The 27417-nt window shown below is 36.6% G+C and overlaps 1 protein-coding gene across 4 annotated transcripts in view; it reads right to left on the bottom strand.

Annotated features, from left to right (window-relative positions):
• The window catches only part of SEC24A (SEC24 homolog A, COPII coat complex component), a 70479-nt gene that overhangs the window by 6198 nt on the left and 36864 nt on the right, over positions 1 to 27417 (bottom strand). For 3 of the 4 annotated variants that reach the window (XM_027076661.2, XM_053221134.1, XM_053221136.1), the window contains 12 exons: positions 25996 to 26108; positions 23587 to 23705; positions 18423 to 18478; positions 17118 to 17324; positions 15682 to 15802; positions 15209 to 15367; positions 12634 to 12807; positions 11046 to 11156; positions 6802 to 6977; positions 4116 to 4253; positions 1338 to 1442; positions 680 to 772 (listed from right to left, as the gene is read on the bottom strand). In XM_027076661.2, coding sequence (XP_026932462.1) covers positions 680 to 772; positions 1338 to 1442; positions 4116 to 4253; positions 6802 to 6977; positions 11046 to 11156; positions 12634 to 12807; positions 15209 to 15367; positions 15682 to 15802; positions 17118 to 17324; positions 18423 to 18478; positions 23587 to 23705; positions 25996 to 26108 — 1572 coding nt within the window. Of the gene's footprint in view, positions 1 to 679; positions 773 to 1337; positions 1443 to 3547; positions 4023 to 4067; positions 4254 to 6801; positions 6978 to 11045; positions 11157 to 12633; positions 12808 to 15208; positions 15368 to 15681; positions 15803 to 17117; positions 17325 to 18422; positions 18479 to 23586; positions 23706 to 25995; positions 26109 to 27417 lie in introns of those variants that run through there. The other variant, XM_053221138.1, reaches the window with a different exon arrangement.

The following is a 27417-nucleotide window of genomic DNA, read 5'->3' as shown; positions in this document are numbered from 1 at the left end:
GACAAACAGATAGTAGGGTCTGAAAAATATGACACTAAATAATACCATGTTATAATTAATTCTAACTTTAAAACTGAAACTTATCCAAATGCTTTATAGTTTAACAAATGCTTTCTCATGGATCATTTCAGTTACTCCTCCATAGGCAACAATATTCTTACTTTACGGATAAGGCTGTTAGTGACTTGCCAAGGTGACAGAGCTATTGACAGAGTTTATTGTTATTTTCTTCAATAGTAAATATTAATCCAACTGACACTGATCACAAGTTATTTGCTTGTGTGGCAATTAGATCAGTTCTTACTCTAAAGCAGCAGTTAAAAGGACCTTGTCATCAATGAAATCACTTGCCAAAAACACAAAAACTACAACATTAACACTAATTCTAGAAAACTATTTCTTTTTTTGGGGGGGGGCATTAACTAAATTCATTACTTTCTTCCTAAAATAGTCTATTGTCATAGACACATAAGAACAACTAAGTCATTGATGCAAAATAACCCAAAGAATGCCTTTAAAACATAAAATGACTATTTTATGTTCCCAGTTAGAAGGGAAACATAATCTGTGGCAGCATTTTATTTTCTGGAAAAACTTTGATTTAAAATGGGATGTTCATGATTTTGCCACATTTGAAATGCCCTTTAAGTCTACTATAATCACTCTAATAAATTCTTACCATAGTTTGTGGAATTAATGCATAGTTTTGAACTCCTAGAACTCGGCTGAGAAAATTGTGTCCACAATTTTTTCCAACCCAAAGCATCAATACCTGGGGACAGGAAGAAAATTATTTTGAGATGTGCATTTAACAGTCTGCTGCTGACTCACCTTTACCACTGAGTATATTTTTGTGTGTTTTTGTTTTTTTTTTAAGTTTATTTATATATTTTGAGAGCAAGAGAGCATGAGCAGGGGAGGGACAGAGAGAGAGGGAGACAGAGAATCCTAAGCAGACTCGGTAGTCAGCACAGAGCCAGATGTGGGGCTGGAACTCAGGGAACTGTGAGATCATGACCTGAGCTAAAACCAAGCGTTGGAGGCTCAACCGACTGAGCCACCCAGGCACTCCTAGCACTGAGTATGATTTAAAAGATCAAAATAATAAATATGTTTAGTGAAATTGTACTGACTTCAAATGAACTAATAATAATCAGTTTTAAGCATGATGAGACATTTTATGCTTGGCATGAAAAGAGGCTATGAAGGGAGAATGTGGCTCACACAAAAATAGAGATTAAATAGCATATAATCTGCCCCAAAAAAGAAGATATTATAGGGAATGAATGTGTACTAGTACATGGAGGGAATGATCCAGATCAGTCAGACTAACTCACAGAGCCTGCATCCATGAGGAAAGCTCCATCCCTGCTGAGCTTCTCCACGGAAAGCTGAAGAATAGGCGGCTGAGGTATGGTGCGATCATTGATGTTGAGTGCTCCCTGAGAAATTAGACAGAAAGTTAAAGCTTTTATTTTTTATTATTTAAAAGACTATTTTTTTAACATTTATTTATTTTTGAAAGAGAGAGAGAGAGAGAGAGAGAGAGAACGAGCAGAAGAGGGGCAGAGAAAGAGACACAGAATCCCAAACAGGCTCCAGGCTCTGAGCTGGCAGCACAGAGCCCCATACGGGGCTTGAACTCTAGAGCCATGAGATCATGACCTGAGCCGAAGTCGGATGCTTAACCAAATGAGCACCCCAGGTGCCCCCAAAAGTTAAAGCTTTTACTAGATACTAATTGAGAACAAAATACCTCAATAATTAGACAACAGCTAACAGACAAGATGGGTTCCTTCATGTCAAAGGAGAATAGATAAAATTTTATTTTGTTTTATTAAAGTTTATTTATTTTGAGGGAGAGCGAGCACACAAAACCAAGAATCAGACACTTAACCGAATGAGCCACCCAAGCATCCCAGAAAAGCTAAAATTTTTATCAGGCCAAATGATCATTGAGGAACAAAACCAGTCAACACAGCCTGAGTTGACAAGCCCACATAAAATTCAGGAAAATTTGCTGACCCTGCCACAAATCTTATCACACCCTCCAGCAGCTGCCATATCCTGAAGCTGCTACCAGAAACACTAAATTGTATCCTGCTTGTCAACCTGCTCCTGAAGTCGCAGTTTGGGACCTCAGTCTGACCAACTCCTAATAAGAACCCAGAACTTGCAGTTTCTGCCTACGTAACCCTGAGCTGAAATCCTTCCTCCTTCAGAATGTACTTCTGTTTGGAAGGCTGCATCTCCTGGTTTGTAAAGTGTTTAACACTAAAGCTTTCCCTGGCCTCTAACCAAACCTTTGAATTCCAAGAATTTTTGTTGACATGGTAATATGGAGTCACAATTAAAATTTTAATTCCAATGTTAATTCCAAGACTTTGAAACTTACTTAGGTAAATCAGTTATTCGTATTTAAATATAAAGAAGATGAAGAAATATTTATCACTTATCTAAAAAAACCCCATTGTGAATTCCAATAAAACCAAATTAACTTCTGATTTTAACTATTATAAAATACAATAAATGCAACTAATATCTATGTATAATTAGTTAATAATAATGGCTGATTGTGTGGCTTAAGTCATGTGTACATAATGAGGGAGGATTAAAAGCCCAATGCAAATGATATCTTAATAGTTCTTTTCAGTTTGACATATCTTTTATTTATTAAGGCCAGAAATGGAAGTTTCTCATTTCCAAAAGACATACTGTTATCTGAAAACACAAACACACCTTTAAATATTCATAACTTAATTTTTGACCCAAAAATTTTTAACCATTTAATCTAGGTACTTGATTAAACCTTAGAAGCAGGAAGTAAATAAAATACTGACCTACCAAGAGGTATTTCCCCTCTAGCCATGAGGCTTTAATTCTAACAGGGACTATTAACCACATTACCTTAAGACTTCTTGCCTTAGGGCATGTGAAAAGCAGGAGAAAGACCATGCACTGCCTCAATATAGCTATTTAGAAATTTCTAGAGGTTTTCAAATATGAAAGAAAAAAATAATCTTGACTTTTTTCTGGTGGGAAAGAAAAGAAGCTATCAGTGGCTCTGTTTTCTAGTCTTCTAAGTAAAGGCCCATATGAAAGAATGAGGCAATGCAAAGACTCCTCAAATTTCATATGCAATTTGTCCTTTATATATGCAAGATCGTAAATTCTTTAAGCTTTGAAAGGTTTTTAGCCAAAATATTGCTTCCTATACACACACCCACACACATATATATATACATATATATATACATATACATATATATACATATATATATGTGTGTGTGTACATATATATATCCTAACTTGATCACAATTTTAGAAAGAAAGATTATGATTTGATATTTTCATGCATCTGACTTTAACTCAGGTAAATAATAATATCTCAGTGGGAACTTCAAAAGAAAGAAAGGGGAAAAAAAAGGACAAATAATGTTACAACTTAAATATTTTTTAAATCAATAATATTGCTGCACTGAACACTGACCTGAGGTTTTCAGATATAATTTCGCCCTCAGGACACTCCCTTCAGATCAATTTGTTTAAATAAGTAAATCAGACAGGCTCTACATTTAGGAGATTCGCTTTAGAGATTTGTCTTTTTTTTTTTTTTTAATTTTTAATGTTTATTTATTTTTGAGAGATAGAGCGGGAGGTTGGAGAGGGGGGAGGGGGAGACAGCGAACAGAGAGAGAGGGAGACACAGACACAGAATCTGAAGCACGCTCCAGGCTTCAAGCTGTCAGCACAGAGCCCGACATGGGACTCGAAGTAAGGAACTGCAAGATCCTGACCTGAGCTGAAGTCTGACACTTAACCGACTTGAGCCACCCTGATGCCCCTTTACAGATTTGTCTTAAACAAACTTAAGGAAATTTATTACTTCAATATCTTAAATAATAATTTAGTAAGAAAAGAGATACTATCTCATGAGCTTCCCCAAACCAAAATTTCCTTACAAAGACTTAGCGAAGGAATAAAAACTTTCCTCATTTCTACAATGGACTCAATATAATTAGGCTTAAAAACTTTCCTCATTTCTACAATGGACTCAATATAATTAGGCTTATAAACCTCCAAGAAAAAGCCACTAAAAAAGTAATCAATCTTACCTCATCTGAAAGATTGTCAACTCTATACAAACTGGGATGAGTTGTGAGCATAAGGTAGACCAATGGCTGATTTTTCACTTGACACATGGCAAAAATGCGTTCATCTAGACGTGCGTTTGTCCCAGTCTGAAACGATTTCTATAACAAAAAACCACCCCCCATCCAAAAAATGGGTATTTAATAACAAATATAAACAAAGCTTTCCAACTCAGATGTTAAAAGAGCATCCTCAGACAGAATTAGCAAATTTACTGTTAATTATTCTTTTAAAAGTATCTTTTAAGAAGTCGCACAAATCTATTAAATTGTGGTTATAGCCCCACCTGGAAGAAATTAATTACCTGACCATGGCAAAGTCACTGGATCTCTTTGTTTCCTAATCAGTGAAATGGATCTAAACACTCTACCATAGAATGATGGTGACATAAAAATCTAAATAATACCATGAGAAGGGTAAGGTTATATTGCAGATGAAAAAATGAAAACACAAATGAAGGACCAAAGACCTGTGTTTTATAAATGCTGGGTGATGACTAATGGTGGTTAACTATCCTTGTTTCTCCTTCAGTTATATAAACAACACAATAAAGCTTACAAATCAATTAGGAAAAATAATAATACAATAATGCAAATGAGGACAGTTACTTAGCAAAATAAAGTTAATAAGTAAGGAGTTTTAACTGTTTTTTGTTTTTGTTTTTTCCCACAGGTGATTTTATTAAAGCACAGGGACATGATCCGTGAGCAGGAAGAACTGGTGAGTTGTAACTGGTTCTTATTGTAGTGAATTGTAATTGATCTATTAGCTTCATAGAGAATACTAAAAGTTTTGAGGTAAAGTTTTAAGCATTCCTGGGGTACCTGGCTGACTCAGTCAGTAGGAGCATGCAACTCTTGATCTCAGGATTCTAATTTCAAGTCCCAAATTGGGTGTAGCCATTACTTAAAAAAATAAAATGTTTAAAAAAAAAAAAAGGTTTTAAGCATTCCTATTGATGGAAAGTAGTAGAAAGAGGCAGAGAGCTAGGAGCAATGAGATTATGCCATAAAACAAGTGTACTAACTATAAACAAAGGAAGCTGAAGATCAGAAAGGCTCTTAAGGCTTTTTGTTGTTGTTGTTGTTTAAGTAATCTCTACACCCAAAGTGTGTCTTCAACTCACAACCCCAAGATCAAGAGTCACATGCTCTACTGATTGAGCCAGCCTAGGCACTCCAAGGCTCTTAAGATTTTTTAAAGTAAGCTCTGTGCCCACTGTGGGGCTCAAATCCATGAGACCAAGAGTTGCATACTCCGCCAACTAAGCCAGCCAGGCGCCTCAAGATTTTTTAAATTAGTATGTTGATAGTCACTAAGAAAGAAAAAAGAATATTATGGGAAATGGAAGAAGGAAATTTCATTTATTGATTCAATAACTACTGAGAGCCTGTTATGTACTAAGAACTGTTGTTCTAAGTGCTGAAACAAAGTGGTAAACTTTTCAAAAAAGATAAATATCCCTGTCCTTATAACTAAAAAATCCTACTAAGAGAAAAGTAAATAATAAATAAGCAAAATACTGATATGTCAGTGTTAAATGCTTTAGAGGAAAAATAAGGGAGGGAAGACAGATAAAGAATGTAGGTTAGAATGGTAACAGTGTTGCACACTAAATGGGGAGGTAAGGGAAGGCAGGCCTCAGCGAAAGGACAGCATTAAGGAAAGACCTGAAGAGGGAAAAGCTCAGATTTTTAAATGTTAAAATTTAAGTATTTATGTAATTTCTATGTATTTAGATTATATTCAGAAGTAGAAATGCACAATTTGAGTTAAAGAAACTAGAAGCTGATCCAAAAGCCATCCTATTAGGTTAAGTGGGTTACCCTTCTCACCTAAGAAGAGATGACATACACCAGAAAGGTAGATCCTGGAGTTCAGAAAAGTATACAAATTGACAAGATCCAGAGTAGTTTTGATCAGTTTTGAAATCTAGGATGTAACCCTGAGTGATTTATTAACATGAGCTTTTTAATAAAACTTACAAGGGAAAGTTACAGTAAGTACATAAGCTTGGACATTGGATTTTGTACCCTGGAAAAATAAGTCTCCTCCACCAGCCCAGAGTTTCCTTTCTTTTTTGGAGAGGGGGGCAGGGGGAGCCAGTGGTATGGGTAAAGGGCAGGCAGGGGAGATCATTAAATAACAATATCAAATGAAAAACTCTACAGGACCATAGAAGGAAAGGCAACTGCTAGAGAGATAACATTTGAGCTCAAACACAGTAAGAGGAAAGTGCAATGCAGCCCATGGCACAGGCATGAGAAGGCATAGCTAAGATTTAGTAGTATGTGGCTGAGATACTGTAGGGAGCAGGAAAAAGCCAAAAGAAGAGTTTCATGTGTGACTTCTTGCTCTAGCAATAAAAGATTGTTTTGGAAAACTGATCATTACTTACATCACTTACATCTTTGATAACTTAAGTGAATACCTTGTGAACATCTCTTACAAATAAGGCACACGCTTTAAATCAGTATTTTTAAACTTTTTTGGGTTACAAATTTTTTCAAGGTTCCAATAAAAGCCAGGATCCCTGTGCTTAGAAAACTTAACTGGCTTAAAGTTATACATACAATGTTTAGTGGTTCACAGGATAAAAACTTGGGCTAATGACATTATTGTGTTAGTTTCTGGGTTTAACTCTCTTACCTGTTTAAGGAGAGCCAACACAAAGAGTGGGAAAAGCCGCAAAGAAAAAGGAACCATGAGTCCAGGCTGCTGGTTACTTAGGACTGAAGAACGATAAGCTGAAAGAGAGTCTATGACGGCATTCACTAGGGCATCCCGAGCATCACTCAGACTGGCAGTCACAGACCTGTCAACAGCTAACAGATGGAAAGCAGGAAGAAACAAGAGAGAAGATAGAAGTTTAGCTATCCCACTTCTATCCCACTGTTACAGATAGAAGAGATGTATTTTTTTTTATTATACATATTCCCTCTCCAATGTATCACATACACAAGGAGACAAGCATAGCAGCTCAAAGCACATCGTCTGAAGAGTCAAATCAAAGTTGGCTGAAATGCTTCTCTATTTCCTAACTGTAAGACAATATGGCAAGGAATCTAACCTTCATGAGTATGTTTCCTTACCTGTAAAATGGCAAAACTGTTCTTTGTTCAATCTAAGATGTTATTTTGAAATATTCTTTCTAAGTAAGTTCTACTCCCAATGTGGGGCTTGAACTCATAACCTGGAGATCAAGGGTTACAAACTCAACCAAGTGAGCCACCCAGGTACCCCAAATGTAAGATGTTATTAGTAGTAATCCACCATTTTATTTACATACTACAGAAAAAGAAAAAAGTCTGCAACTAAAGCACATGCTTTCTTCACAGAGAATTTTACCCTATATTTATTGCAAGAGCTCTTGGCTACTTAGATGCTTCTCATCACCTGTCATGCCACTCTGTTTACATGCATTTCAGCATACTGGAAAAAAAATTTTTTCCCCTGAAGAAAAATTTAAACACTAAAAGCACATAATTGTTTTAGAGAGTTCTTAAACTACAACTAAACTAAATTCATGGGGCACCTGGGTGGCTCAGTCAGTTAAATGTCCGACTTCGGCTTAGGTCATGATCTCACGGCTGTGAGTTTGAGCCCTGCATCAGGCTCTGTGCTGACATCTTGAAGTATGCTTCAGATTCTGGGCCTCCCTCTCTCTCTCTCTGCCCCTCCCCTGCTCATGTTCTGGCGCTCTCTCTCTCTCTCTCTCTCTCTCTCTCTCTCTCTCAAAAATAAACATAAAAAAAGTTAAGGGGCATGTGGGTGGCTCAGTTGGTTAAGCGTCCAACTTCAGCTCAAGTCATGATCTTGTGGTCCCTGTGTCTGAAACCTGCATGAGGTTCTGTGCTGTTAGCTTGGGGCCTGGAGCCTGCTTTGGATTCTGTGTTTCCCTTTTTCTCTGCCCTTCCCCTACTTACACTCTGTCTCTCTCAAAATTAAGTAAATAAACATTAAAAAATAATAAAAATTTTAATTAACTAACTAACTAACTAAATTTATGTTGGGGCACCTGGGTGGATCAGTCGGTTAAGCATTTGACTCTTGATTTCGGCTTATGTCATGATCTCACGGTTCTTAAGATTGAGCCCTGCGTGGGGCTCTGTGCTGATGGCATGGAGCCTGCTTGGGATCTTCTCTTTCCCTCTCTCTCTCTGCCCCTACTCCTTGAGCTCTCTCTCCCTCAAAATAAATAAGCTTAGGGGCGCCTGGGTGGCGCAGTCGGTTAAGCGTCTGACTTCAGCCAGGTCACGATCTCACGGTCCGTGAGTTCGAGCCCAGCGTCAGGCTCTGGGCTGATGGCTCGGAGCCTGCAGCCTGTTTCTGATTCTGTGTCTCCCTCTCTCTCTGCCCCTCCCCCGTTCATGCTCTGTCTCTCTCTGTCCCAAAAATAAATAAATAAAAAATAAATAAATAAATAAAATAAATAAGCTTAAAAAAAAAAAACAAACCTCAATTCATGTGATATCAAAAATACAATCAATACTGGGGTGTCTGGGTGGCTCAATTGGTTAAGCGTCCAACTTTGGCTCAGATCATGATCTCACGGTTCGTGGGTTCAAGCCCCACATCGGGCTCTGCCCTGACAGCAGAGAGCCTGCTTGGGATTCTTTCTCTACCTCTCTCTCTCTCTCTGCCCCTCCCCACTCCTGGCCTCTCTCCCTCTCTCTCAAAAATAAACATTAAAAAAAATACAATCAATAAAGTGATGTTATTAACTGCTATAATCAAATTTGTATATAGCCAAGAAAGAATAAAGACCACTGTCACCTGATCAACAGTTAACTCTTAAGACTTCAATTGAAGACATCCTGATTTTAAAGATTTTGATAAAATCTTTATCAAATGTGAAAAAAATTATAAAAAAATTTTTTTTAATTTATAAAATGTGAAAAAATGTTCATAATGCTATCAACCAAATTTAGTAACAAAACCAATACTTTTTGTGAAGCAAACCATTGTGCAGATTTTTTCAAACCTACAAATACCACCTAATATATAGTTCTTGCTGATGATAATAAAGATAATATTGATCATACTGTTACTAAAAAGTATTAGTTGAACAAAATATAAAGGCAATGACCCTCAAATTTCTTAGGTCACAATCTTTAACTTTCTTTTTTTTAAATTTTTTTTTTTTAACGTTTATTTATTTTTGAGACAGAGAGAGACAGAGCATGAACGGGGGAGGGGCAGAGAGGGAGGGAGACACAGAATCGGAAGCAGGCTCCAGGCTCCGTGCCATCAGCCCAGAACCTGACGCGGGGCTCGAACTCATGGACCGCGAGATCATGACCTGAGCTGAAGTCGGACGCCCAACCGAATGAGCCACCCAGGCGCCCCCACAATCTTTAACTTTCAACAGCATATGAGACTAACTAAAATGGGTTTGGCCTTCATCAGGCTTCATTAAAGAAAAAATTTGCTGGGGCACCTGGGTGGCTCAATCAGTTAAGCATCCAATTCTTGATTTTGGCTCAGGTCATGATCTCACGGTTCATGAGCTAGAGCCGTAGGATGGGCTCCTTGATAATGGTGCGGAGCCTGCTTGGGATTCTCTCTCCCTCTCTCTCTCTGCCCTTCCCTTGCTCATGCGTGCTCTCTCTCTCTCTCTCAAAATAAACTTAAAAAAAAAAAAAAAAAGAATTTACCAATAGGAAATAAAAAAAAAAAAAGTAATCACCCTTATCATAGGCAGATTTGAGTTTGAAGTAAATGGACCGAACGACATCTTTCCTCAAGGAGAAAAAAAAAGCAAAAACAACAACAAAAAATCAAGGAGGCAACTAAACTATGTCTGAGACAGAAGTAAAGAACTGAAGGTATGAATAAATAAATTCTAGCTCAGGTGATCTGGCCAAGAATGCAAACTTATGTGTGAAAAGTAAACTGGTTTTCAATCTCAAATTCCATGACTCCAAGAATAATGATCTTTACATAACTTCACTGTCTCTTGCAATCCAAGTTACAGACCTCACAAGAAAGCTACTAACCTTTAGTATTGAACATTTAGTAAAATATGGTTATTTAAATTCACCACAGGCAGATTATAAAACAGGAAGCAGTTTAGTAGTTGCCTAAAGCTGGTGAGGGATAAAAAGAGGAAGTGGGCAGTTACTGCTGATAGGCATGAGGTTCTTTTTGGGATGATAAAAATGTTCTAAAATTAGATTGAGGTGATGGCCACACAATTCAGTAAATATATCATAGATAACAGAGTTGCAGACTTAAAATAGGTTAAGTGATATGGCACATAAATTATATCTTAATAAAGCTGCTTAAATAAAGGAAAAAAAAAGTTCCTTCCATTCAAGTAGTTACTTAGGAGGCATACACAGAATCCAAAACACTGAAACCTTTAAAGTTAAGTATTTTTTTTTTTAATGTTTATTTTTTTTTAAGAGAGAGACAAAGAGCGTGAGCAGGGAAGGGGCAGAAAGAGAGGGAGGCACAGAATCCCAAGCAGGCTCCAGACTCTAAGTTGTCAGCACAGAGCCTGATGCAGGCCTTGAAGTCACTAGGCAGGAGATCATGACCTGAGCCGAAGTCAGACACTTAACTGACTGAGCCACACAGATGCCCCTTAAAGCTAATTATTTCAAGAAAAATAAGGGGTGCCTGGGTGGCTTAGTCGGTTCAGCATCTGACTGCTGATTTTGACTCAAGTCATGACCCCAGGGTCATGAGATGAGCGCTGCACAGGGCTCCCTGCTGAGTGTGGGGCCTGCTTGGGATTCTCTCTCTCTCCCTCTGTCACTCTCCACCACTTACGCTCACTCTCTCTAAAAGTAAATTTAAGAAAAAAATTTAAAGCAAAATAAAACTCTCCAGATTTTTCTAATGTTATTATTTGTGAAATATTTACAATAGGTGATAACAATTCTTACCCATATTGGCCAATAACCCTGCAATTGCTTGAACATCAGCTCCAAGAAAGACTTCATTCAGAGTTGAAACTACAGGCAAACACAAAGTATGAACACGAATTCTTCTTTCACCTTTGGGGAAAACATATAAATGACAGTAAGGGACAACTTATATTTAAAAACTTGTATACAAGTCTCTTGGAAAAATCATTTCTTTTCAATTTAGAACCAAAAAGATTATTTAATAAACAGAAATAGTTTCAAAGCCTTAATGAGTAAAAACTCATTAACTTTTATTTCTTTCATTTTTTGACTATAAAATTCTTTTTGTTCAAGTTATTACTGAAAAGGAATCATAAATTATGGTAACATGTTCGCTTCTTAAAAATTTCTTTTCTAAACCTTTTGGTTACTTTCTTTCTTTTTTCTTTTTTTTTTTAAGTTTATTTATTTATTTTGAGAGAGAGAGCACAAGTGGGGAAGGGGCAGAGAGAGAGAGAGAGAGAGACAGAGAGAGAATCCCAAGCAGGTTCCTCTCTGCCAGTGCAGAGCCCACTTCAGATTCTCTGTCCCCCCCTTCATTTTCGCTCATGCTCTCTCTCTCTCCCAAAAATAAACTTAAAAAACACTACCTTCCACATGTATTCTAGAGTCTGTTTTGATATTTAAAGTCTAGAGAATTCTTATACTTTCCTCTTTAACCACAGAAAAAAATTTAAAAGAAATCGACTAATATATTTTTTTTGGTAATTATTACCCACAATAATAAAAATAAATACAGAAATAAAAATGAAAACCTTTTGGGAAGCATCAAATATCAAGCTAATTTTTAAAAATTTTCTAATCAGCAAGATCTGGAACACTAAAGTAAAAGAACAAATAAAAAAACTATCCATATTACAAAAAATGTAATATCCATATTACAGCCTATATGGATACATGAAGACCAATGAACAGGTACATATAAGGAGCTCATACAAATTACTTTTAGAAAGAAGAACTATCTGCAATAAAGGGTAACGCTGTTTAGATTTTCTATTCTAGACCAGAATAATGATAATAATGACAGCCAAAAGAAAACATATAATCTTTACCCTATCATATCAGCAACAATAACTAAACACACACACCACACACACACACACACACACAAAGGCTAAAATGAAAAGGGCACTTGGTAAGACCAGAGATTGGTAACATCTTTCTGAAAAGCAACGTGGAAATACCAAGATTTTTTCTAAACAGTAAGCCTCACACTAAGTAGACTCTCAATAAATATCTGTTAAATATGATTGGTTAAGGAAAATAAATATGACACATCTTGGCTTTACCAAGGATAGCAACAAAGCTCTTAAGATCAGAAATACATTCTTTTGGTTTAAGAGAAATGAGTACCTCCAAAAGTAAGGGAGATTATTCTAAGCCAATGAATACGTGACCAAATTTTAAAAATTTCCCTTTGCTGCAACACATTGTATTTATAGTTAACAATACTGGATTGTAGACCTAAAAATTTCTTAAAACATAGATCTCATGTTATATGTCTTTGCCACAAAAACAACAACAACAATCCACACCTCCCCCCCCCCCCAAAAACACCCCACCTTACCTTTGCTGGATGTATACAAGAGTGCAGACTGAAAGGAAACCAACTGAGTGTCAGTAAGACTCTCTTCCACTGACATCTGTACTGCATACCCAGCATCTGGGTTTACATTAGGCAAAGACAGTAAGTCTGTTGACCGAACAAAGAAGTTCCCATGGAAGGTATGAATGGAAAGACCTAGAAGAGAAAACTTTATCAAAATCGTTTATATATTTTCATTTTATCCCTGTCACTTATCACACTGGCAGAGAGTAAATCTAAAGGTTTAGATGTGATACTGTGATTTATGATAAGAATATATACTTGATCTTCACCCATTTCTGGCAGAGAGCTCCTAAACTCTTAGAATTTCCTAAGTGACGAGAGTCACAAAGGTGTCTCTTGCTATGTTGATGGAGTGACTTTTGGCAAGAACCTAGGTAACCTAAGGATGGGGGCTGGTTACCAGAGGACCCAACCATGTGATTAGAAGGCTGGAACTTTCAGTTCAACCCCTACCCCACCAACATCCTTCAGGGAGGGGAGAGGACCTAGAGGATGATACAGTCACCAACCGCCAATAATCTAAGCAATCATGACTATGTAAATAAGTCTTCATAAAAACTCAAAAGGATGGGGTCCTTCGGAGAGCATCTGGATTGGTGCACACATGGAGATCTGGGAGGAGTGGAGCACTCAGAGAGAACATGGAAGCTGCAGAAGCTCCATGCCCTTTGCCTTCTCCATACCTTGCCCTGCACATCTCTTCCATTTGGCTGTTCCTGAGTTATATCCTTTTATAAAAAACCAGCAATCAAGTAAATAAAATGTTTCTCTGAGTTCTGTAAGCTGCTCTGTAGCAAATAAATTGAACCCAAAGAGAGGGTTTTAGGAACCTCCAATCTATAGCCAGCCAATCAGAGCACAAAAATAAACAGAAACCCAAAGAAGCTACTGTGGTAACTAACTGGTTATGAGTGACACTAATACCTGAGTTGTTTGAAGATGTGTCAGCCTTATACAAGTGTTATTTGATACTTTACTTAAGATGTTACATATGTTTTATTACCAGTTGTTTCACTCAATCATTTTTTCTTTTTATTACAATGATAATAGAGAACTCCATTTGGCAAATGGTTTGACCAACAGATTTCAACATCTATCTAGTGGACAGGTTGTGGATCCTTATCTTTTGATATCTTTTTGGCTACATATTTCATATAATCTTTCCACTGCAAAAAAAAAAAAAAAAGATTGAGTCCAGGGTGACTCAGTCAGTTAAGCATCTGACTCTGGTTCAGGTCATGATCAGGCTCTGTGCTGACAGCTCAGAGCCTGGAACCCAGTTTGGTTTCTGTGTTTCTCTCTCTCTCTGCACCTCCCCCACTCACACTCTGTCTCTCTTTCTCAAAAATAAATAAACATTAAAAAAAATAAGTTAAAAAAATGATTGCTTCACACCTCTTAAAGAACAGCATTATTTTAAAATTTGAATGAAAGATTAGAACCAGGTTGATAATGTGAAGGAATAAAATATCTGGAATTATTTCCCATTTTCCTAAGAGAATAGTTATTATCATTTAGCAGCCACAGGCATTTATCCTGAAAAATACACTGGATTAAAGCATTCTGAAACTTTCAGACTATTTCCAAAGCAACACTGAGGCAAGGTTAGTAGCAGTGCAGATAGAGAAGAGCACAAATAAAAAGATCTCCTACTTGTAAGATCAATGGTGGGGATGGTGGCACAATAATGAAAATGTACTTCAAAACAAAACAACAAAAAAAGAAAATGTACTTAATGCCATTCAACTGTATACTTTTAAATGGTTAAATAAAAAATTTTGTTATGAATAATTACTGTAATTAAAAAAATAATTGTTTTATTAAAAAAAACACCTTTCACTACTACTACTTCTGTTCAAGACATGGAATAAAAATCCATGCCTATTTTTGGTGGGGCGGGGGGGAGAGGAGGGATATGATTTTTTAAAATTAGATATAATTCACATACCATAAAAATTACACATAGGGGTGCCTGGATGGCTTAGTTGGTTAAACCTCTAACTTCAGCTCATGTCATGATCTCACGGTTTGTGAGTTCGAGCCCCACCTTGGGCTCTGTGCTAACAGCTCAGAGCCTGGAGCATGTTTCAGATTCTGTGTCTCCCTCTCTCTCTGCCCCTCTCCTACTCACAATCTCTCCCTCTCTCCCTCCATCCCTCCCTCCCTCCCTCTCTCTCTCTCTCAAAAACAAACACTAAAAAATTTATAAAAATTACACATAAAGTGTACAATTCAGTGGCTTTTGGTATATTCAGAAGAGTCCCCGTTTTATAATGTTTCTTCTCCATTCTTTTTTTTTTCACCTAGGCTCCACATCCAATGTTGGCTTGAATTCACAACCCTGAGATCAAGAGTCCCATGGTCTACCGACTGAACAAGCAAGGCACTCCTTATCTATTATTAACTGCATATTCCATCAGTGTAAGTAAAATACCTTAGAAGAGCAAACATGAAATAAGACTAGCTGAAAATGTGTATTTACTGGTATCAAAAGCAACGTTTCTATGCATATGTTAAAAAATAAAAGTCCCACCTTTCGTGCACCGAATCCTCATGACTGCCTCAAAGCCAATTTTTCGAGTGAGGTATCTCTGTAGTTCCTTCTGTAATTTCTGTACTTGTACTGGGTTCTGCTGATGGTGGTAAGACGGATAGTAATAGACACTACCTGCTGAATACCGAGAAATACAACCTGGAAGAGAACACACACTTTTAAAAAATCCTGCCATTAAGTGCTGACTGCACCAAAAAAACTACTGGTATTTGAATCAATTCTTCCTTAGCCTCCCAAAGTATTATCAGAAAAGAAAATTTCATTCTTTTAAATAGTATAAAAAAGTCTCTATTATAAATATTTAGAGTAGAAGACCAAAAGGTTTATAGTAGACTGATTAACTCTCCCAAAGGAATAAAAATCCCTTCACTTTGTCCTCTATTTGGAATATTATCATATAAATACCATTTTCACATTCATTTGAAAAAAAATAGTCATGAGGAAGAACTTACCCAGAGAAGCCAAATCAGAATACTGTCCACTAAGAAGGAATAAGTCAACGGCTACCTGCTGACCAGAACAATCCAAGGCTAATTTCTTAAAGAAGTCAGTGGATGGTGTCAAGTGAATTTCCTATTAATAATAAGTTATATAAAGAAAAATTTTAAATTAAATTGTCATAAAATTTTTATGTTTTTTAAAACTTTATTTATTCATTTATTTTGAAAGGGAGAGCTCAAGGGAGCAGGGGAGGGGCAGAGAGAGAGGGACAGAGAATTCCAAGCAGGCTGCACAAGGTCAGCACAGAACCCAATGTGGGGCTTGAACCCACGCACAAACTGTGAGATCATGACCTAAGCTGAAATCAAGAGTAGGACACTTAACTGAATGAGCCACTCAGGTGCCTCTAAATTGTCATAAAATTTTAAAATCTGTCTGTATATACCAAGATGTTAACAGGTAGCCTTGGGGGGTAGTCTAAAAAAATCCTTTATTTTTGTAATATTTTTTCACTTTTTCAGTAAAAAAATATGTACTGCTTAACTATTTTCTACTTTGTTTCACCTTTATTTTTTATCTTTTGAGAGAGAGCAAGTAAGCGAGAGAAAGTGAGCTGGGGAGGGGCAGAAAGAGAGGGAGAGAGAAGATGGAAGTGGGCTCTGTGCTGATAACGGAGAGCCCAACGCAGAGCTCGAACTCATAAACTATGAGATCATGACAGAGCTGAAGTCAGAAGCTTAACTGAGCCACCCAGGTGCCCCTATTTTGTTTTACTTTTAAAAAGAAGTATACCTATTATGCTAATTTCGGTAATCGATTTAACGTTTACTATGCTGGAAACTGTTCTAAACAATTCATGTGTATTATCCATTCAGCCTTTTGAACTACTATAAGAAGCAGGTAACTACCATTATTTTCACTTTATAAATAAACATAAGGAAAGAGAAGGGCAAAGAAATTAACTACTCAAGTTCATACATCTAAAAAGCAAAATTTAGGGAGACAGACTCCAGGACTGACACCATAATTGTAGCACATGGCAACTCTCATCATCTTTTGAAAAATACTCATCTCAAATTAAGTTTATACATACAAGGTGTTAAAAGCAATTCTATGGCAGTCAGTATACCAAACTATGACTACGTTTTAGTGTTTATCCATGTTCTACTTTGTCCCTAGAAGGGACATTCCTTAGCTGCCAGACTTTCTCATCAAAGGCAGGCTGCATTGTGAGTAGCATGCCAAATATCCAACAGTAAAGTAAGAGTCAATCAGGTAGAAAATGTAATAAAATAGAAATTATGACATAAAAGAGAAATGCTTTATCTATTTCCTTATACTCCCTACTCTCCACAACTGAAAAGTAAATGAGAAACAAGCTTTGTGGTCAAAGGGACAGAGCAGAACACCACCATGTACAGTAACATACATGTGATGACACCCTCACCTTAGCAGAAGACCTTTGGTTGGGCTCCTCTCGCGGTCTCAGGGCTCCCACTCCAAGAGTAGGAAGTTGTGTTTGAAAGACAGACATTCGACCACCAGTTGGGGACATCAGCTTAAAGGCAGCCTGAAGTGCAGGACCCAAGGCACTCTGCGTTTCCAGGGTCTTGGTGAACATTTGTGGCAAAGTTTTCAGTAAATCTTGAACAAGCTTGTAAAATAAAGCAAGAAAACTCAAAGGTGTTACAAGTAAAATTTTTTTTCACAAAAAATCAGTAACTAATACAGTAGACAAGACACCGAGTTGTGATGATGGTCAGATAATCTACAGACAGTACAGTAAACAATGAAGTTGGTCAAATGACAAGAAAGCCATTTTAAGTCAACATTATAAATTGGCAAGCAAGACAAATCAAAATTGGGGCCTTACAGTTCTTGCACATGCAGTAGTCCAGCAAGACTATAAGTCCAAAATGTATCCAAAAGAACCATCACAGGTTAGAGATTTGTTTTATTTTAATGCCATGAAACATGGCCTTCTCAATCACCTCTACACACATTATTCTTTTCAGTTCCAAAGCAAGTTTAACTCTTCCCTACTGAAAAGTCTAAGATAGCCAGTAAATTTGCCAACTAGTAATACCACTACAAAAGAAAAACAAAATGAAAAACAACTACCTATTCAGGTTTATTGTACAAATAAGGAGAGTCAAAGGGAAAAAATGTACTTCACACTATGGTGAAGTCACTGTTGCCAACAGCTAAGACCATAGACTTGCTAGTTAAAATGTTACCCCTACGGCATATATGCATGTACAGGGTAGACAACATCCCCCCTTCAGACACATTCTGTTCACCTCTCACTGTATTATGTCATGGCAATTTCCAGGCAGGTAATAAGTTTCTTCTGAACTGACCCCAATGACACTCTGTGAATCAGAAAAGCAAAGGGCACTGAAAGCAGCCTAGCTAAAGTGCTTCTATGTAGTGACCAGAAGCTTATCTGAGCAACCCTCCCAATTTCCCAAATGGCTGGCAAGGCAGGTTTCCTTCAGGTTTTCCTCCTTTATGCAATAGGCTTATCTTCTACCCTATTACAAGCATCTTGCTATATTAGACTTAAAAGCCATCAGTTCAAGGGTAAACTCAAGAGCTGTTCATCTGATGAATTTTAACTAACAGCAAATATAAAATGTTACACGTCTTAAAAATACCTCAGAAACAAACAAAACTTTACTTAAAGTTCATTTTGAAAATATAATCCTTCAATATTATAATTAAGTATGTCAGATAGGAAAATGTGCCTTACCTCTTTACTTTCATTTAAATTTACTAATAAGTTCTCTGGCATAGGTATAAAAACATCTGAAAAATAAATAAATATTTCTTTTAAACAAAACTTAATTGTTAAAGATGTTCCAAATACTTAACACTGATACAATTAACTGCCCCCATATTTAAAGAAAAGCCACCTTCTCTACTATTACATATACAGCAGTGTCTACCCATGTTCAAAAAGCCACCAAAGTAGCATTTATTTAGGTATTTACTGCAACTTATCTGTTACCATGTATAAGGTAAATAGCCTCCTAGAAAATATTAGATCATATTAGATCATATTAGAAAATATTGATCTATAAGCACTCAGTAAGGGTTTGCAGAAGTGCTCTGCTTCTTAGGTTAAAGACACAGTTTAGAATGCTACTTTACATTCTTGCTTAGACCTAGAAGCCAGCATTCTTATCATTAAAAAAAAAAAAAATGTTGAATAAGATGACATACAAGAAAGCTGTCTTTACAAAGAAGTCACATAGCCCACCAACTGCTCTGTCATTCAAAAAGGAGATACTCTCATAAATGAGGCCCCCACCAGTGCCTATACTTCTGAAACTACAAAATCAATTACATCAGAAGATAGGCTAACTGACCACATCAGATGAGCTCCTCAGGATTCAAATTTATTGTTACTTATGAATTAAATTCTCTTCCTTAAAAAGGGAGCAAATGGGGAAGGGAAATGTCGGTGGTGGTGACGGATTATGAGAAGTCTCACTTTCTACATTTTGGTACTGTTTGTGATTTTTTAAAAAAAGGCTCATTACAACCTTTGTAAAAAGTAATACCAAAAAAATAATGTGAAACATTATTTACTTGACCTGTCACATAAAAATTCTGTTTAGATTTCTTCGTTTTTCTTTAGAACTAGAAAACGTTCAATACAAATTTTACAGAGATACAATTCACAAAACATGGGGGCGCCTGGGTGGCTCAGTTGGTTGAGTGTGCAACTTTGGCTCAGGTCATGATCTCACAGTTCGTGAGTTTGAGCCCCGCGTCGGGCTCTGTGCTGACAGCTCAGAGCCTGGAGCCTTCTTCAGATTCTGTGTCTGCCTCTCTCTGCCCCTCCCCCACTTGCACTATGTCTCTCTCTGCCTCTCAAAAATAAAGAAACGTAATATAAAAAAAAAAACAACAATTCATAAAACATAGAATTCACCCTCGTAGAAGATACAATTCAGTAATTTTTTAATATGTTCACAAAATTACACAACCATCACCAGTAATTCCGGATCCTTCCCATCATCCCGAAAAGAAATGCCACATGACTTAGCCGCCATTCTTCATGACCCTGACAACTCTCACAGCACTAGGCAGCTGCCAGTCTGTCTCTGGATTTGTGTACGCTGGACACATCGTACTAACAAAGTCACACTATGAGGTCCTTTGTGACTGGCTTCTTACACAACAAAATGTTTTCAAGGCTCACCCATGTGGTAGCATCTATCAGTACTTTATTCTCTTTCATTGACAAATATTTCATTGTATAGATACATTTTTTTGTTTACACATTCATCAACTAATGGATATTAGGGTTGTTTCTACTTTTTTGGCTATGTTGCTATGAACATTCACAGGCACAGTCTTAATTTTCTTGAGTATATAAATATTGAGTAGAATTGCTGGATCATATGGTAACTCTATGTTTAACTTCTGGAGGAAGTGACAGACTGTTTTCTGTAGTGGCTGCAACATTTTCCGTTCCAAACAGCAGTATATGAGAGTTGTAATTTCTCCACTTTCTTGAAAATACTTTGTTACTGTCTTTTTTTAAATCCCTGCTATGTGACATACAGCAAGGGACATTCCATCTATCAGCTTATGTATAAAATTGAGAGGCTGGACCACATCACTGAATTCACAATTTGGCCCATCATCAGAATCACCTGTTCAGCGAACAATGCAGTAAGTATCTGGGTAAACAGGTTAGGAAATAAAGCTGATTTTTTGTGAGATTTAAAATAACCAAGACAGAAGGGAGCTCTCCTCAAGTACTACCTTTTAAAGATGTACAGTGAATCCTCACTATTCATGGATTCTATATTTGCCAATTTGCCTACTCGGTAAAATTTATTTGTAACCACAAAACCAATACTCATGATGCTTCTATGGACATTCATAGACATGCTGACAGCAGCAAAAAAAAAAATTGAGTTCTGAATATCCTAGTCAGTGTAAGGTAGCATTTCATTGTGGTTTTCATTTGTATTTCCCTGATAATTTAGGATATGGAGCATCTTTTCAAGTGCTTATTGGCCATTGAACACTGTGTATTGAATAGAGACAGGTCTATTCCAATATTTTGCTCACTTTTTAATCAAGATGTCCTTTTCAGGTTAAGTTGTAGGGCTTCTTTACATAATCTCGATATAAATTCCTAATCAGACATATGATTTGCAAATATTTTCTCATATTGTGGACAGTCTTTTCACTTTCTTGATGGTATCCTTTGAAACACGAAGTTTCTGAAGAAATCAAATTTATCCTTTTCTCTCTTTTTTCAAACTAATCTCTACATCCAATGTGAGGCTCAAACTCATGACCCTGAGATCAAGAGTTGAATGCTCTACCGACTGAGCCAGCCAGCCTATTTTTTCTATTTTTTCTATTTTTCTATTTTTTGTTGTTTGTGCTTTTGGTGTTATACCTAGGAAATCAACCAATCCAAGGTCACAAAGATTTACTTCTGTTTTCTTCTATTTTAATCTCATACTCAAAGGGCGCCTAGGTGGCCCAGTCAGTTAAGCATCTGACTTCTGCTCAGGTCATGATCTCACAGTTCATGAGTTCAAGTCCCACATCGGGCTCTGTGCTGACAGCACAGAGCGTGGAGCCTGCTTCAGATTCTGTGTCTCCCTCTCTGTCTGCTCCTCCCCGCTCATGCCCTCTGTCTCTCAAAAATAAATAAACATTAAAAAAAAAATTTAATCTCACACTCCAGTCTATGAGTTTTGAGTTAATTTTTCTTAACTGTGGTTATGAAATATACACAATATATGGGGTCAAGAGTCACATGCCCTACCAAGTGAGCCGGCCAGGCATCCCTCACCTTAACCATTTTTAAGTGTACATACATTCGCAATGTTGTATAGCCATTACCATTATGTATTTTCAGACTGTTTACATCATCGCAAACTCTGTACTCACTAAATAGTAACTCCTTAACCCCTGGTAACCTGTACTCTACTTTCTATCTCCATGAATGTGCCTATTCTCAGTATCTCATATAAGCAGAATCATACGATCCTTGTGCTTTTGCACCTAACTTACTTTACTTCGCATGTTTTCAAAGTTCATCCGTGTTATAGCATGCAACAGAATTTCATTCTTGAGTATATGTATATACCACACTGTTTATCCATTCATCTGTTGATGGATACTTGAATTGTTTACATATTTGGCTACTGTGAATAATGTTGCTATGAACCTTGGTATGAGTATTGGTTTGAGCCTGCTTTCAATTATTTTAGGTATATACTGGGAGTAGAACTGCTACATCATAATGACAACTATGTGTTTAACTTTTTTGAGGAATTGCCAAACTGTTTTCCATAGCACTGTACCATTTTACATTCCCATCAGTAATGCATGACAGTTCCAGGGTTTCCACATCTTTGTCAAAACTTATCATGTCCTATTTTTTTGATAATAGCCACTGTAATGGATGTGAAATTGTATCTCACTGTGGTTGTGATTCGTGTTTCTTTTTTTTTTCTTTTGGTTTTGAGAGGTTTGTTTGTTTATTTATTTAATTTTACTTGGTTAACACAGTGCGATATTGGTTTTAGGAGAATTTATTGACTTGTCACTTTACATACAACACCTAGTGCTCATCACAACAGGTGCCCTCCTCAGTATCCATCACCCACCTAGCCAATCACCCACCCACTTCCCTCTGTCAACCCATAGTTTGTTCTCTATCATTAAGAGTCTCTTATGGTTTGTCTCCCTCTCTTCTCTTCCCCCCATTCCCGTATGTTCATCTGTTTTGTTTCTAAATTCCCACGAGTGAAATCATAAGGTATTTGTCTTTCTCTGATTTATTTTGCTTAGCATCACACATTCTAGCTCCATTCACGTCATTGCAAATGGAAAGATTTCATTCTTTTTGATGGATAATAATATTCCACTGTATATACATTGCACATCTTCCTTATCCATTTAGCAGTCAATGGACATTTGGGCTCTCTGTAGTTTGGCTATTGCTGAGAAGCATATCTCTAATGACTAATGATGTTGAGCATTTTTCTTTTCATGTGCTTATTGACCATTCATGTATCTTCTTTGGGGAAATGTCCATTTAAGTCCTTTGCCCATTTTTGAATTGTGCCATTTTTTTTAATCATTGAGTTGAGGAGTTCTTTACATGTTCTAGATATTGATCCTGCATCATTCATACGATCTGCATATATTTTTGCCAATTTTGTGAGTCCTCTTTTCACTCTTTTGAAAATGTTCTTTGATGTACAAAAGGTCTTAGTGTTCATGAAGTTCAATTTATTTTTTGTTACCTCTACTTTTGATGTATACCCAGGTAATCGCTGCCAAACCCAATGTTATAAAGATTTTCCTCTGTTTTCTTTTAAGAGTTTTATAGTTTTAGCCCTTGAGTTTAGATCTTTGATCCATTTTTTTTTATATGTTTTAAGTAAGGGTCCAACTTCATTCTTTTGCATGCTCATTTTCCTCCGAATCATTTGTTGAAAAGACAGTTTTTTCCCTATTGAATGGCCTTGGTTTCCATGTCAAAAATCAATTCACCATATATGTGAGGGTTTATTCCTGGGCCCTCTATTCTATTCCATTACTCTTATATGTCTATTCTCAAATACTTTTTGAATGAACGAACGAATGAATGAATGAGGGAAAAAGAAACCTACATTTAATCTGAGTTTGAACATTAACTTGTTTTTGTTGCCTTGTCCAGAATTCACTTTACCTCTATTACTGTTTCCTCTTCTGTGAATAAGGGATTACACTGAAGGACTCTTACAATTCCAACAAGCTTATCATTTTATACTCCAGGTCTTTTCCCTCAATATAATAGAGTCATATCGTATACACTCTATAACATGATATTTCTCAAACTGAAAATTCCTAAGACATTTCAATAATTTAAAGTGTATAATATATACCTTCAATATCTGAAACTATTAGCATCTGAGGTTGAGAGAGACCTTCTTGAAGACTGTAGAAGTGGATTGTACTATCAAACGTAATGAAGCCAATTTTTGTCCTAGTATTGCCAGGAAGCCTATAAACAAATTCAGAAGAGGATTTCATCAAGTTTTCCCATATAAATAAATAAATATATATATTTATTATATATATATATATATATATATATATATATATATATATATATATATATATATATATATAATATCTGTGAAGAGTTAACATGCAAATAACTACTTTGGTATTATGGGAAGTGTCCCAACATAAATGTTCAACCCATTCAATGTTTAATTAGCATGAAAACATACCCTGCACAAAGTGAAAACACTGCAGAAGCCAAACAATCAACAAAACCAAGCAATAATAAAGCAATCCAAAACTCATTACACCTATATGAAGTTAAATAAGTCACACAGGAAATGGCAGATAAAAAATACTTGAAAGTGTATACAAAACTTTTCATGTTCCTGTAGTGAAAACTTTGTAGATGATTTTAATTTATCAAAAATAATTTTAAAAAATTACCATAAATGGTAATTCCAAAATATAAATTAAGTACTGCACTTCTTTTAAAAGTTTACCCAAGGACTCTTGGGTGGCTCAGCTGGTTAAGCGTCCGACTTTGGCTCAGGTCATGATCTCACAGCTATGAGTTCAAGCCCCATGTCAGGCTCTGGGCTGACAGCTCAGAGCCTGGACCCTGCTTCATATTCTGTGTCTCCCTCTCTGCCTCTCCCCCACTTGCACTCTGTCTGTCTCTCTCTCTCAAAAATAATAAAAACACTAAAAAAAGTTTTTAAAGGTTACCCAAATCTCTTCTTATGTTGTTTGTCTTAAGAAGAGCAGTAAGGAGCACCTCACTGGCTCAGTCTGTTGAGTGTCTGACTTCAGCTAAGGTCATGATCTCACGGTTCTTGAGTTCAAGCCCTGCATCGGGCTTTCTGCTGTAGGCACTGAGCCCACTTCAGATTCTCTATCCCCTACTCTCTCTGTCCCTCCCCTGTTCACTCTCTCTCAAAAGTAAATAAACCTTAAAAAAAAAAAAAAAGAGCAACAGGAGGATTTGTCTTAAAGAACTTAAATGTGTTGACCTATAGTTTCTTAAGGAGAGGGACAAACTAGTTTTCATTCTTGTTGCTCATGCTTAGATGAGTCAGTGGAGTTTCACATCAACAGACAATCCCCATATACAATCTAAATTAAAAATATAAATACTGGGTACACTGGGTGGCTCAGTCAGTTAAGCATTCAACTCTCGATTTCGGCTCCAGTCATGATCCCAGGGTCATGGGATCAGGCCCCACATGGGGCTCTGGGCTGACAGCCAAGAGCGTGCTTGAGATTCTCTCGCTCCTTCTCTGTGTGCCCCTTCTGCACATGCTCCTGCACACACTCTCTCTCTCAAAACAAGTAAATAAACTTAAAAAAAAAAAAAATGCCAGAAAGAACAAGGAGGCTCCTTTCACCAAGGTGAAGGACTTAGAAGTCCACTTCTGATATGATTTGATACTTCACATTCTTCCACACAACACAAGAGCACTATGTTTCATTACACTGAAAAGTCATACTAGCTTTTATGGGTTACACTAAGTATCTAAGGAACCATTTAACATACAGATATTTTAAGAGACTTAAGACATAGGATAATGAAATGCCACTTGTACACACTGTTTGTATTCTTATTTCAACAAACTTACAGTAAAAAGACATTTCTGAGACAACCAAAACTAGAACCAGGATTAAATCATATTATGGAACTATTGCTAATTTTGTGTAGTGTAATACTTGAATCTTAGGGTTAAAAATAATTCTAAGTACTTATAGTTAAAAGGATATGCTGACTATGGTTTGAGTAAAAATACTCAAGGGGAAAAAAGTGTTTATGTATGGGAGGAATTAGATGAAGCAAGAACAGATGAATGCTAAAAATATTGAAGGTGAGGGATAAGTACCTGGAAGTTCACTACATTCTTTCTATTTACTACATGTTTGAAATTTTTTCATTTAAAAAAAGTAAGGGGCACCTGGGTGGCTCAGTCGGTTGAGGGTTTGACTTCAGCTCAGGTGGTGATCTCATGATTCGTGGGTTTCAGCCACACACCAGGCTTGCTGCTGTCAGCACAGAACCAGCTTTGGGTCCTCTGTCCCCTCTCTCTCTCCCCCTCCCCCACTCACACTCTCTCTCAAAATGAATAAATATTTTTTTTTAAGTTAAAATAAATTTATGTTTCTCAGAGAAAGTGAGATCTAAAGTTAACGAATCAATTTTATGGAGTTTTAGAACACAATTATATAGCATTTTTTCTATTTTGACACTACTTATTCATTTTGCTAGTTTCAAATTTAAGATGAATTAAGATACTTACAAATCCAGATTGTCTAACAAACTCTGGCAAACTGTATTCAAGTATCCAGTTTCAACGGCATTGTGAGATACATCAAACACAAAGAGATACACTGGAGGTTGAGGTGGTCGTAACTGAAGAAAAGAAAGATCTCAATAAATCATTTCAAAGGATTAAATCTAAACTTATCATCTGTCTGGCCCACTTACAGCAAAACAACAAACATTATCTATAGATTAAGACAATTATAAACAATAATGGATTGAGAAAACAATACAAAAATAACAAGAATTTTAAAAACAGGCAAAACTTTATTTTTTTGAGACACATACTTATAAAACACAAAATGAAGATGTGATTGCCCTTAGAAGAGTTTTTCTCTAGGACAGGAAGAAAAGAAAATGTGATCAGAAGGCATTCTGGGAGTACTGGCAATGCTCAATTCTGACTTGGGTGGTACTAACACAGGTGTTTATTATTTGGTAAACTACACACTTATGTTTTACAGACTTTTCCATATGTACACAATATTTCACAATATAGGGAAATTATAGCTGTGACTTGATTTCTCAAGTTAGCCTGAGCTGGTTCCTTAACCAATGCATTTCAGCTAAAATCCATAAAAAAGTACAACTATATTTTAAAATTCCAAATTTAGGGGTGCCTGAGTGGCACAGTTGGTTAAACATCTGACTCTTGATTTCAGCTCAGGTCATGATCTCACAGTGAGATCAAGCACCGCTTGAAATTCTCTCTCTCCCTCTCTCTGTGCCCCTCTCCTGCTCGTGTGTGCCATCTCTCAAAAATAAACAAACATTTAAAATAGAATAGAATAAAATAAAAAATTCCAAAGTTAAAGATTTGTTTTCAATTCACTAAAAAGCATCAAAAAACCACAATGAGAACTGGGCATGTGGTATACTAACTTTTATATTCTTATGCACAGATCACTTGCCAAATCCATACCATCTCTCACCTACGAGATAAGTGACGAAGGAACAAAACATCTACAATAAGCAAGTTTACAAATTTAAAGGAAGCCACTTTTGTAAAACCTGGGAGACAAAAGAGCCCTAGGGAGGGCAATTCAAAAGAACAGAGGCTTCTGATTTTTTGGCTTGAATTCAACAGACACAGCTACACTACAGAAAACTATTACCATTTATTTTTTATTTCTTAATTTTTTTAATGTTTACTTTATTTTTGAGAGAGAGAGCATGAGCTAAATAATATTCCCTTTATTTAGAGAAAATTATGGCATGGTGAAATAGTAACCCAATCAAAGCCATGGATTTTTATGCAAGCTCTCCCACTTACTTAAATGATATTTAGCAAGTCACTTAACCGAAGTTTGTTTTCCTACCTTACAGACAGGAACAACATTCACCTAGCTTATTTCAGACTGTTTGTGATGATCAAAAATACCTAAGTGCTGGGGCGCCT

The sequence above is a fragment of the Acinonyx jubatus genome, chromosome A1 (genome assembly GCF_027475565.1).
Source record: "Acinonyx jubatus isolate Ajub_Pintada_27869175 chromosome A1, VMU_Ajub_asm_v1.0, whole genome shotgun sequence".
Taxonomy (NCBI): Eukaryota; Metazoa; Chordata; class Mammalia; order Carnivora; family Felidae; genus Acinonyx; species Acinonyx jubatus.
This window is presented reverse-complemented; position numbering and strand designations above follow the sequence as displayed.